This window comes from Pelobates fuscus, chromosome 5, assembly GCF_036172605.1.
Source record: "Pelobates fuscus isolate aPelFus1 chromosome 5, aPelFus1.pri, whole genome shotgun sequence".
Taxonomy (NCBI): Eukaryota; Metazoa; Chordata; class Amphibia; order Anura; family Pelobatidae; genus Pelobates; species Pelobates fuscus.
The window spans coordinates 317,253,313-317,267,010 of NC_086321.1; the positions used below are offsets into that span (position 1 = coordinate 317,253,313).

The 13,698-nt window shown below is 41.1% G+C and overlaps 1 protein-coding gene across 1 annotated transcript in view; it reads right to left on the reverse strand.

Annotated features, from left to right (window-relative positions):
- Nucleotides 1-1,685: 1,685 nt before the first annotated feature.
- Nucleotides 1,686-13,698, reverse strand: part of KISS1R (KISS1 receptor) — a 436,110-nt gene continuing 424,097 nt past the window's right edge. Inside the window, exon 5 of the mRNA XM_063457370.1 lies at nucleotides 1,686-2,405. Coding sequence (XP_063313440.1) covers nucleotides 2,049-2,405 — 357 coding nt within the window. The 3' untranslated portion in view covers nucleotides 1,686-2,048. The remainder of the gene's footprint in view (nucleotides 2,406-13,698) is intronic.

Here is a 13,698-nt window from a genome sequence, read left to right on the forward strand (position 1 = left end):
GACTATGCGCCTGTCAAGTTTGTTGTCTCATTGTTGCTAATTCTTACACAGGGCTAAACTTAGAAGCGGTACAACAATTATACTCAGCAACAGGCAAACAGTCCCTACCTCTAAATGACTGTGTGCCTGAGTCTGACCACACTACACATCTGTCTAATCTGTAGTACCTTCTGCAGTTTCATAAAAAAATAATAATCGAGAATAGAGAAAAAATCTCTAGTGTGTAAGATAAATGATGTCGCCAGTTCCAGGACCTAGCTAACTAGCAAGCCTGAGACTGCAATCCAAACCAACACATGGTGTGCCTGGCTGCTCACTGATCGGTTCAGCAACAGGGAATAAGTGTATGTCAGGAAAAAGTTCAACATTGGTCTAATTTTGCAGGAACTTGCCATTGTTTGGGTGGTATCTCAATAGCACTGCATGGTTATTGGTCCATGATTGGGGTCACAGGATTGGTCAATAAACAGGCTCACATATCATCGAGTTTGCCGCACTCTGCTCAAATTGTGTGCTGCAGACATGATTAATTACATTGTATGTTGAGAAAATGATTCTCTGACATTCTGACATTTACAGAAGATAGATTTTTCTTTCTTTATCTGCCCGAAAACTGTAAATACCTGGAACCTTTATGTTTTTTAGTGTATTATAAGGTTTTGCGAATAGATTAACCATACACCATAATGTAGCAAGGTCACTGTGTTCCAGTGTAATAGTTATGTTAACTGGGTTGTGTAAATAAATAGTATTGTTAAAGCCAAGCTTTATTGATGTCAAATAAAAATGTACAACTGAGCATTTATTCAAATTATATACTTTTTTAATATTATTATGATTAGCATTTATGTAGTGGCAGGGGATAGACAGCCTAAGGAATGAAAATGAACCAAGATGACTTTATGATTGTCTAAAGAAATATGTGTGAGGGAAAATCTGATGTGTAGAGGCATGCTGTTCAATAGAAATACAGCTGCCTGGAGGTGAAAATTAGTAATACGGTTATGAACAGGGGACACGAGATCACCAGCAGGATGTAGTTACCTAGACAAATTTTTGTTAGTGAATACATGGGGTAGAGTTGTTCAGAGCCTTGTATATGAGTGGTATCTTGAGTGGAATCCTAAAAGGTACAGAAAGCCAACTTTTCATTAATTGCTATATACCAGAGAATCAAATATATCTTATAAAATACTCCAGCTAGTAAAAATTATATTGAATACGGTTATTAAAATTATTGATATGGATCCTTTGTCTTATTGTCATTTGTGAAATGTGCACTTAGTTATCCCTGCATCAGTACAGCTTAGATTATGAATAGCAGCGCATTGGCAATTCTTCTTCTTGAGTATTCAAGTAAACTTGTAGAGTTTCATTGTTTTTTGTTTTTTTATTAGTAGGTTGTTTTATATTTCCACACTCATTTAATTCTCTGCTATTACATTGTCATGTTCGTTTTGATTTCTGGAACTTCACAGTAAATGCCTAGTGACGTAAACCCCTCTGTTATACATTCAAGTGTCATGTTGTAAATTCTATTTAATATTGAGCTTAGTGTTCTTTTGTCTGTGCATTATTAAGTAGATATGTTTTTCATATATTTATTTCTGTCACACTGACCTGACAATATTGGTTCTTAAACCCCCACCCCACCCAGCAAATACAAATTCCTTAGTTCTCTCTTAAAGCAAAATTTGTCTACATTCACGAACTCTCGTCAAACATAGAAATGTTTTATTAAAGCTCTCCACTGGATTTCTCACTCCAGATGAAATGTTAAGAGACACACGGTTAAAGTATGTATTGGCAAGTTTTGAAAATGAAGGCTTATAAAAAACAATCTTGCTGGTTTATTGCCGTGTACAAATTACTATTACTGTTCCCATGTGGAGAAAGGTTTGCATTTCATGTTGCCTCATTCATAAAATAATTTTGAGATATCGATCAATATTCTTGTGGGAGCCATCTGGAGCCAAAGTGATGTGTCCATAGAAAAACAAAACTACATCTATTCCCCATTCACGCAGCGTACATGGAGTTTTAGATTCCTAGGTGCCTGAGGAAACAAAGTGCATCTCAGTGTTGGCATTGGCATTTGCTACAGTTGTGCTTCCCACTCTTTGCTTGAAAAGAAAGGGAAAGACTTTGTTGAAGGCTTTACGGAAGTTGGCACCCATAAAGGCATAAACAATTGGGTTGACAGAGGAGTTGGTGTAGGACATACAGTGGGCCCAAATCTTCACCTTGTAGGTATAGTAGTCACGTCTAAAGGTGGGGCTGAATGCTTGGAAAAGAATGTAGAGCTGTATTGGACCCCAGCAAAAGGTGAAAAGCAGGACAACAACTGCTACCATGCGGGAAATCTTTGTGCGCATCACCTCAGATCGCTCAGCCAGAAGCTGTACCTAGACCAAACAAAAGAGTATTATTGAGTTTGTTGGGTGGAGAATACAAAGAAGCCTGATCTATATAGAAATACGCTAGGTATAACACATGCAACTGTGAGTCAGATATGCAATATTATAGACATAATCATGCACAATACTTTGCATCTTGCCAAGTGTGTTATGTGTGGAAAAATAAACTAAAACGACCCATGTGTAGCTACCCAATAACCCCATCGTCTCCCATCAGTGATTGGAAGTATTAAGAATAAGACATTTTTGGTTCTTCTGAAACACTTTGATAGAATTTTATTTCTGAGGGGGTGGGGGCAGAATTTAGTTTATGTTGTTTGGCTCGGCTAAATTTCAATACAGAAATAAATTCAGGAGAGCCAATCGGACAGCCAGAACAGCAGAAGAAAATGGGACTGTGACAGTGTTGGAATGCAAAAATGGCTGCAATATTGCCTGGTCTTTCTCACCCATCCAGTCTGTAGCGTTAGTGACCATTCTTCTGTTTTTTTGTACTTAAAAGCTGTGCCGTAGTGGCAGTTGGAGTAATTTAAGTGGAAAAAATTTGTTTTTTCATAAAATTAAAGGGTGGAATAGGTGAGTAGGTTAACACTTGCCAACTCATTTCTTAATTACATTAAAAAAATAAGAAAATCCCGTTTTTAAATCAAATTACTCTTGCTGCAGTTGCTCCTCTTTTTTCCAAGACCTTTCATTGAAGTGGTATTGTCCAGCCTGCTTGAGTTTTGCAGCACCTGCTACCCCCACAGATGCAGTTGGTTGTGTTTTTCTTCACACTGAAAGATAGTCAATCATGCAACAGACTGTTTGCATGGTAAATCTTTGTTCTTCTTAGGGTAGAAAGTGTGATAAGTGGCAGTCCTACAGTGTGTAAAAAAGCAGTGCCCTATCGGTTTCTCTCAACTACGTTTGAGGGGGAAACAAACACTGCAGAACTCATTCAGGCATTCAATGAAATAAAAGCTACACAACCACCAACACATTTTAAAATCTTTTGTTCTACAAAAAAGACCTGCCACATTAAGTGTAGGCAGGATTCACTTGTGCAGTAAACTGCAGCTACACACTGAATATTACTGAAGGAAGAAGCATGCCATTTCCAAAGCAAGAGCAGAGACACAGAGGCAAACTGAAATCAAATAATTCATCTTACTAGAAACAAAAAACATAATAAAATAAATTGCGAATGTGTTAAACAATTCCAAATAAAAGAATCAAAATGGGTCAGAGACCTTTCTTTTTTTTTTTCTTCTTTTTTTATTTTTTTATTTACCGGTGTGCTCAAATGGAGACATTATGTTTAAATACAGACAGTCTTTATACATTCTGCTGCAATGTTTAATAAGCTGACTGACTATTAAGGCCTTTAGGGCCCTTGCAAATACCTATAAGCAAGATATTTGACCATTTTTATTTATATATTTTGGTCATGCTTATTGTATGTGAGAAAAATTGCACTCTAGAGTACTTCTTGATTTAACCCCTTAAGGACCAAACTTCAGGAATAAAAGGGAATCAGGACATGTCCCACATGTCATGTGTCCTTAAGGGGTTAAAAAACATTAGCATAATGTTTTTTCCTGGCTAATCATGGCAGCATCACTTATGGGTTAGTTCTGCCTCAGTCAGATCAGGACAGGAATTAACCAATTCAAACATAGACTAAATGTATAAAGGGTCTCTCTTCCCTTCACACATGAGTTCTCATCCAAACAGGCAGGAATGTCTTCCTCTAATTTTTTTTTTTTTTTTTATGTGCACCATAGGTCTCCCAGACACAGTTCAGCCTCGCTGTGTCTGAAGGACCTAGTAAACGGCCTGCTAGAGCAAGACTAACTGGGTCAGATTCAAAATGTATCATATTTTGAATCCACTCTAATAGTCTTTCACTTATTCTAGGGACAGGCATGGCTCATAGTAGCCCTTTATTTATCCCCCAGATATCCCCCGATAAGGATTGACTTTTAAAAAAACTATCATCATTTTAATTACATCTTCCTCCAATTCCCTTGCACTTTCTTACGAACAGAATCAGCATTCAGATGAATTCATAAGAATGGCACTTTCATACGAACAGAACATTCATACGAATGCAACATTCATCCGAACAGAACTCTCATGAACGGGACATTCATCAATCAAGGTAATTTAATCATCCATCTGGATTTTACAGAAAGAGTGTTTAGTCAGCCTATTTCCATTCAGCTTTCTATTTATGGCGCTGGTCGATTCGTGTCCTTTTATTCCCCTTTAGCAGGAGTATTGGCGCGAATGGCTTGGCGTCTTGCCAAATCGATCACACTTCTGAATCCCTTAACCCCTTAAGGACCAAACTTCTGGAATAAAAGAGAATCATGACGTGTCACACATGTCATGTGTCCTTAAGGGGTTAAACAGACTCTCTTCTTAGGTCTTAAAGTGGTAGCACTTAAAGATACAGAGCACAAACTTTTTTTTTTCCTTCACAATCGACTCTCTAAATGAATCACAGTACTTTCCCCCCTGTTTGTATTATTTCTATAGATTTTTATATAATCTATATATATATATATATATATATATAATAACAAACAATTTTGCACTACAGCTATCCCTTAAGATGTTGCCTGGTGCTCGGCTGCACAATGAATAGATGAATGGAAAAAGCCAGCACTCTAGGACTTGTGAAAAACTTCTCAGGTTTATTCCAACAATCAGTCAACGTTTCAGTTCAATCAGAACTTTCTTCAGGACATAAATCAATATATGTCCTGAAGAAAGTTCTGATTGAACTGAAACGTTGACTGATTGTTGGAATACACCTGAGAAGTTTTTCACAAGTCCTAGAGTGCAGGCTTTTTCCATTCATATATATATATATATATATATATATATATATATATATATTTGTAAATGTACTTCTTTCATCGGTTGTTCTCTACATTATTTCCCTTTTAGATGGCTTTCCTCTCTGCCTCACATTATTCGGGTTCAAAGAAACACAGTTGAGCCAATGTATACATTTTGTTGGGGATAAAAAGAGAGTCAATAGGCCCCATCATTTATATGTATGGCCTCTTATCTTGAAGTCCAAGTATGAGCCGAGAATGATATCCTAGGAAGCTCAAGGATAAATCTAACGGTGGCCTGGGCTGCAGTAAAGTTGCTCCAAAGGGAAAACAAAATCTATGCATTCTCTCAGAGGCGGCTCTAGACTTTATGAGGCCTTAGACGAAACTCAAACATGAGGCCCCACTAACACCAAAATAAAAACAATAGAGTTTCAATACATGCACACTGTCACATATACACATTGATGCACTGTTTACCTGTGAATGTGCCTGAAAGTGTGTCTGACAGAGAGTATCCTTGTGTGTGTGAATGTATATCTCTGTGAGCATGTTTGCGTTTTTATCTGGGACCGAATGTGTATGGGGTAGCTGCTTGAATTGTGTTGTGTGTATCAGTGGTCTGCCTGTGGCCTTTGTGCATTGTGTTTATGGCAAAGCTATGTTTCCTGATGTTTATGATGAATGTCTTCAGCTGGTGACTGTGACAAGGTGAGTAAGGGGTACCAGTGGCAGGGAGAGTGTGACAGGGTGAAGGGGGGAGAGGGATAGGGTGGGGGGGGGGGGGGGGGGGTTATAAGAGAGAATGAGGAAGTATGACATGGTTTGATGAGGAAGTGTGACAGGGTGAGTGGAGGTAAGTGTGTCAGGGCAATTGTGACATGGTAGGAGGGACGAGTGTGACAGGATTAAGGGGGGTTAATGTGACAGGGTGAGTGTGGCAGAGTGAGGGCATGTGAGTTTGGAGGGGGTGAGGTTAACAGAATTAGGAGTGGTTAATGTGAGTGTGGATGCATGAAGAGGCTGACAGTGTGGGTGGTTGACCACAGTGTAGGGAGGGGTGACAATGTGTGGGGAAGTGTCAGTGTGTCTGGGGATCCTGTGTGTGAGTAGGTGATGGTGTGAGGGTTGGGTGATGGTGAGAGGGAGGGTTGGGTGATGGTGAGAGGGAGGGGAGGGTGATGGAGAAAGGGCGGAGGTGATGATGAGAGGGAGAGATGGTAAGAGGGAAAGGGGGATGATGGTGAGAAGGGGGTGATGGTGAGAGGGAGGGCGGGGGTGATGGTGAGAGGGAAAGGGGGTGATGTGAGAGGGAGAGGGGGATGGTGGGAGGGGAGAGGGTGATGGAGAGAGGGGGAGTGGGGTGATGTTGAGAGGAGGGTGATAGTGAGAGGGAGCGTTTAATATTGAGAGGTGAGGGTGATGGTGAGGGGGGTGATGGTGAGGGAGGGGTGATATTGAGAGGGAGGGGGGTGATATTGAGAGGTGGGGGGATGGTGATGTGAGAGGCGGGGGTTAGTATTACCTTTATTCCCTGGTGGTCCGGTGGGCATTACTTCTGGTCTGCAGCTCTGCAGAGCTGCAGACCATAAAACTAGCGAGACCATCAGAGCGTTGCCATGGTAACCTGCGGCAACGCTCTGATTGGCCAGTTCTCGCGAGACACGTGGTCTGCAGCTCTGCTCACTGTGGATCTGCAGACCGGTGTCTGCGAGTGCTGGCCAGGCAGCCAGGAGGGGCCTCGCACCTGGCAGCATACTGAGCAAGCCGCCGGGCCCCCTCCTGATGTCGGGTCCTCAGTCACTGACCGAGGACCCAACACAGTATGCCCTTAGGCGTTTAGGTGGCCACGAGGCCCCAGCCAGTGTGAGGCCTTAGGTGGCCGCCTAAACCACCTAATTAGAGAGCTGCCCCTGCATTCACTGCATGACAGAAGTTGCAGAATCCAATAAAAGCTCTCCCCAGGAGCAATTAAAATAATGGTTTGCTCAGGCAATTACTGAAGAATTCAAGGCCTCCGCTAAATATATGATTCCTGCTAAGCATCTCAATGTTGACCCTACTTCATCTGCATCGGATTCAGATATCTTGGAAGGAGAGAAGTGTCATGACATGAAGGGGTGCTGCCCTGCAACAGCACTGTCCCTTTAAGTGTGGGAACCAACTTAGCAGAGAAATAATTCTAGGACACGATAAATGGAGTAATAAAGAAAATGTATTAAGGCAAACCAAAAGGATATAGATATATACAAAACAAAATATGACAATGTCACAAATATATAAATATATACAATAACCCAATATATACAATAGAGCAGGCAGAGTCCACGATAGTCATAGGCAAAGGTAAAGGCTTAGTCAGGTTAGTGCAGCCACCAAGTACAAAATGAACATCAAGGGGCAAAGTCCTAAGCAGGTCACACAGAAATAATGCAGCAAGGTCAGAATCACTGGAGAAGGAGTCTAGACAGGAACACTGCAGGCGAACACTGGAACAGGAGGCACAGGACACAGGACCATAAGGACATCGGAACACCGGATCAGGAAACACAAGATACTCAGGATACTCAGGATACACAGGAAACAAGACACAGGAGACAGGAGCAAGGAGCCAGAATCACGGGAACCAGGAAACAGCAGGTACAGGGTCAAGGATAGAGGATAATGATCTGACAGGGAGTGAGGGGAGAAACCAGAATATATAGGTGCTAAACAAGGGCCAGGTGTAGTGCCTAACGAAAGGAAATGAGAACAGTGCCAAACAGAAAGAGTGGTGAGTGCGAGTACTGCACGAGGGCATATTGACTAAGGAGTGTCGTGACAAGAAGGAGATGGATTATGGTCGAAAGTCTTTAGAGTCTAAAGCCATAGAGAAATTAATCTTCTTGATGAGAGACACTCTTAGGTTACTGGAAGAGAAATCAGAAACCCTGGAATCTGCTAGCTTTTTTGAAGATCTTAAATTCTCAAAATTCACCTTTCAGGTTCATCCCACTAATAAAGATATGATTCATGAAGAATGGAGGAAACCGGAGAAGAAGTCTACATTAACCCCTTAAGGACACATGACATGTGTGACATGTCATGATTCCCTTTTATTCCAGAAGTTTGGTCCTGAAGGGGTTAAAATATATGTCACTTTGCCTCCAAGGACAGTAAATCCTGGCCTTTATTCCAAAGATAGACGCAGCGGTCATTAAAATAGTTAAGCGCTCCACTCTTTCTATAGAGAACCCATGGAGAAAAGATTGGATGCTGTAATGGAGCACCTGGCACCCCGACTGGGTACCTCAGTTGTGCTTCGACACCATAAGCACTGTAGATCCTACGAACCGCTGCAGCTTGGTTGGGGTCTCGCCGTCCTCTACCCACCCTGGACCTACGACAAGGCTCCAGGTTCCGGTAGGTGAACCTCTCCTCCTAGAGAGAGTAGCAGGAACAAGCTCTTAAAAGAGCTTAGTGATTATAGCCCAGGGGATTATACAGAGTATAGCAATCCCCCAGGGTAGATGCAGCCTTTCCCCCCACACATGAAACGAGGCTCTATGGTGAGGGTAAAACAGGAACTCAGCAGTCTGAGGGTTTATTGTCTCTTATATACAAGTTTTTCCCACAAAGTTACCACCTACCTAATGTACACAAACCCTCCCCTCTGCCTGTGATACAATTAACAAACACAATGGACTAACTCAATTACCCACAGGCAGAAAACACATTTTTCACAAAACACAGAAAACACCCCAAAACACCACATATCCCCATGAATTATATCCCTGGATAGCCCTGATCTGGGTAAACAACATATCCAAAAATCACCCAGATCAGAGCAGGGGTTCATGAAATTCCTGGAAGTCATATTTGACCGACCGCAAGCATGGCTTTCATGCCCAAAATAGTTCCAGAGATTTAGGTTGTGCGGCCGGTCTATCTTCTCCTCTATCCTCGAGATAATTGGCTTAAGTGGCTGTGGTAACTTAATTATCTCCAGTTACAGGAAATATCTCTAAGTCAAAAACTGTTACAAAAACCACATAATACATAACTCTTATAATACAATGTTTAATCTATATGTCCAGCATATCTCCATAGCTTGGATCTGAGCGCTCAATATGTCCGAAAAACGCCCAGATCTCACAAATACAGTTGGATCGCCATAGCAAGGGCTGATGGGATATTGAGGAGGGACAAAGCAGCCAGTTTCAACTGGTCTGGCAGTGTCCCTGGGACAACGCCCTGCTGGAAAACAATAGGACAGGAAAAAGGGGGAGGGAAAGAGGTACATTTTCCCCATGGAAGTAATTTTTTTAGCCTGTCTTGTTACAGGGCCCATAATCCTGAGGCAAAAGGCTGGCAAACAGGCCCCTCCAAACCCCAGTGGCGAGGTTATTTTCGCCACAGATGCCAATTTAATCAAGGCCTATTTTTCATTGGGAAATTCAGGGTCAAGCAACCCACCCTATTAGTACCTGTGGTAGTGTGGCTTTTGAAAGGGAATCCCTCATGAATCAAGTTCTGTTAGATTCTGTTTTTACCACCCCTCTCATGTCAAGTAAACCCTCCACCTCTTCATTTTATTATCGAGTTTTGAACACATTTAAGAACTGGGCAAAAGAGAATTCTATTAAATCAGAAAATCTGTCTCATCTTCATATTTTGGAATTTCTACAGGCTGGTCTCTACAAAGGCCTTAGCACATTAAAAGTTCAGTCCTCAGCTCTGTCAGCTCTCTATAACATTTCATGGGCATCTCATCCCCTAATATCCAGATTTTTCAAAGCTACATTGAGGATTTGTCCACCATCAAGAAATACTTCTCCACCATGGAACCTCCCTCTGGTGTTAAATGCCTTAACTGAATCCCCCTTCACTCCTCTGGCTGAAATTTCTATTAAATATCTTACCTATAAGGTAGCCATCTCGGAACTCCAGCTTTTTCCAGTGAAACTTCCCACACTCATTTTTCACGAGATAATAGTTCTAAAACTAAGAGAAGATTGTCGAAAATTGTTTCTAATTTCCACTTTCATCAGGAACTAGTACTTCCATCCTTCTATACATCTCCATCTTCTCCAGAAGAAATAAAACTGCATGAACTGGATGTTAGATTATGCATCATTAATTACCTCAGGAAATCTAACCGACTATTCCTCCTCTCCTCAGGTGCTCATAAAGGAGATGGTGCTTCTTCTTCCATGTTAAGACGCTGGATTGCGGCAGTCATTTCTGATGCATATAGAAAATCCAAACTGCCTCCTTCGGATAAAATAAAGGCTCATTCAACCAGATCCTTGGCAACTTCTTGGGCTAACTGGGCAGAGATTCCTCCATATGATATCTGCAGGGCAGCAACATGGTCATCCCCTACGACTTTTATTAACCATTACAAGTTGGACTTGAGCTATTCTAGTTCAACTTCCTCTGGGAAAGGAGTCATTTCCTATGTTCTTCAGCATGATAAAGTTTGAATTTCTTTGAATCATTTTATGTGTCCTTTTAAGTTTAGTCTCCCCATCATTTAATTGGAGCTTGGGTTTTACACATAAGTGATGCTGCCATGATTAGCCAGGAATAAGGAAATTTAAAATCATACTTACCTGGTAATTTTCTATTCCTGGATATTAATCATGGCAGCATCAATCTCCCTCCCCTTCTTTTATCTTAGCCTGCAAACTAGACTGGTGTGTGAAGGGAACCCTTTATACATTCAGTCTCTGTTTGAATTGGTTAATTCCTGTCCTGATCCGAGGCGGAGCTAACCCATACATGATGCTGCTATGATAAATAGCCAGGTAAGTATTACCAGGTAAGTATTATTTTAGTTTTCCTTAATTTGCAGCAAATGATGCATAGCTAGCACATAAACATAATAAACAGACATTTTGTTTATAGATTGATTTGCAGACAAATTCAAAAAAACAAAATGTACACATTAAAAAAAAAAACATTTATTCTTCCTTTATAAAATATGTTTCACACAGGGTCAGAAATGTTAGTGTGAAAGAAAAGTTTTTAAATAAATATGGTAAAATAACTTTCTTATAAATATTTACAAGGATCTTGAAGGTAATACTAGCTAACTAAATGTCAACAGAATGCAAAAAAAGTCTGCATTTGAGGATAATGAGACCATAATGAGCAGACCGTCTGGCACCCCTTCGATGCTTCCAACTGACGCTGAGGACCATAAGCACCGCACCAGACACCATACGCACCGTAGCCCACCTAGCCACGGCAGCTTGTCTGGCGTCTCGCCGTCCATTCCCACCATGGACCAAATTCCTGGATCCAGCTCTCAGTGGGAAGGCCTCTCCTCCAAGAGAGTATAGCTGTGAAGCTCTTATAAAAGCTGGTGGTTATAGCAGTATAGCTGGTCCCTACAATCACGAGACAAGGCTGCATGTTGAGGGTGAAGTGGACTGGTTTAATGGTAGCCACACTGGCCTTTTATGCAAGTCCCCATGTAAGGGGCACTCTAACATGGACCTTGTGGGGGACTACAATACAGAATGGCAAACCAATAGTTACAGGGTTATACAGTGTGACACTCCCATACATAACATACAATCCCACCCCCCTGCCTGGGAGATAATTGAGTCAGATACTGTATTAACCCAATTATCTCCAGGCAGAAAAAAACACATATTTTTACAGAACCCCAAAAGTACCCCAAAACACATAATATCCCCACAAATAGCCCTGATCTAGGTGACCAACAAATCCAAAAATCACCCAGATCAGTTCAGGGGTTCGGGAATTTCCTGGAAGACACATTCTGACCGACCGCACGTATGATTCTATGCCCAAAACAGTTATAGAGAATTAGGCTGTGCGGTCAGTCTACTTCGGGGATTCGAAGTGTACACAAAATACTGAACGCCATTTGACTCCCGTTCGAAGAGCCAAACATGCAAGGTAAATAGTCAGCGGTGTTCGTGCCGTCGAGTGCCCATTTTGAGTTGCATGCTCTCGACGACCAAACACCACTGCATGCGTTTGACTAAACAAGATGGCCACCGCCACTTGTTCGATTGCCGCTTTGCATGGCTTTGAGATTTCGGGAGTTCGAAGTGCCACTTCGAACAACTTCGGAAGTTCGAAGGGTTACTGTCCAAGTCCAAAAAGGCACAAGCAGTATCTTTAACCAAAGTCTATTACAGGGGCCATAGTCACAGGGTAGGAGGCTGGCAAACAGGCTCCTCCAAAAGCCAGTGGCGAGGTTACTTTCGCCACACTAATGTAATGTTAACAGAGTCAATTCACACATTTCCCTGACTGAAGGAATGATATGACCCATTGAAACTTCCTGTAGTGTATGAATAAAGCAGGGGCTGAACTTACTCATATAATGTCTGGAAGTGTGCTTAAAATGTAACTAGTGGCTTCTGGCATAGAAATGCATTCCTCTACAGGCTGGTAATTATAACTGGAATATAAGTGAGTGTGATTGGAATTATGGAATAGATACTGCAAAATACATGAAAATTAAATTGTTTATACATGATTTAGGAATTGACTAGTTTTAATCTGACAATCCAAAACCAATCCTCATGAATAAACCATTTTTAATATGGCTATTCAAAATGTGTCTTATCAGATCAAAACATTTGTATTTACATGCCTTTATTATTGGCATATTAAAATACTCTTTCACTAACATTTGCCATTTAATTGGCAGTTAAAAAGAACTGCAGTTTTGCAGCCAACAGTCTTGTTGCCAAAAGGATGATCCATTCCTCACCTTTTGTAGACCTGCAGAATTTTAGAAGAGAATTTTAAATCTAAGGCCAAAGTAGCTGAACTGAAAGCATAGCTAAATTAAAGAATTGTTTCCTTAAATCTGAAATTCCCTTTGAATTCACCCTAAATTCTCACTTTAGTGCATAACCTTGTATGGGAGCTGCTTTTGTGCAAAAGTGCAATTTTTTATTAAAATATTTTTTTATTTCCAGCAGGTACAGTATTGACAAGCTGTATTGGGTATGGTGCTCTGTCCCCTTCAATGTAAGTTTTCAAATTGTTTAGTAACCATGGTACAGGGCTTATCAAACTGGCTGAGAGTCATTAGTGAAGAGATGTGGAGTGATTTAATCAGTTATGCCATTGATGATGCCATGCAACACAGCCAAGGTAAGGGATTTTTACATCTGGAATAATAAATGATGTATGAGCAGAGACAGATACATTTATTGCATCTTTGATTATGAGAGTATTAACTACAGTGGGACCTCGGTTCATGAATTGAATGCGTTCTCCGGAACGTTTCTTATTGCAAAAAATTTGTAAACCGAAACGCGGTTTCCCATAGGAATGTCAAAATGAGCTGGCATGGAAACCAACCCACAATGCAGAACACACAGTAAAAGGCATTCAAACAACAAAGCTCAGCTCTCTCCCTTTCCTCAGCTTGAGAAATGCACCAAAAAGTCCCAAAACAACTGCAAACAAATTCCAGA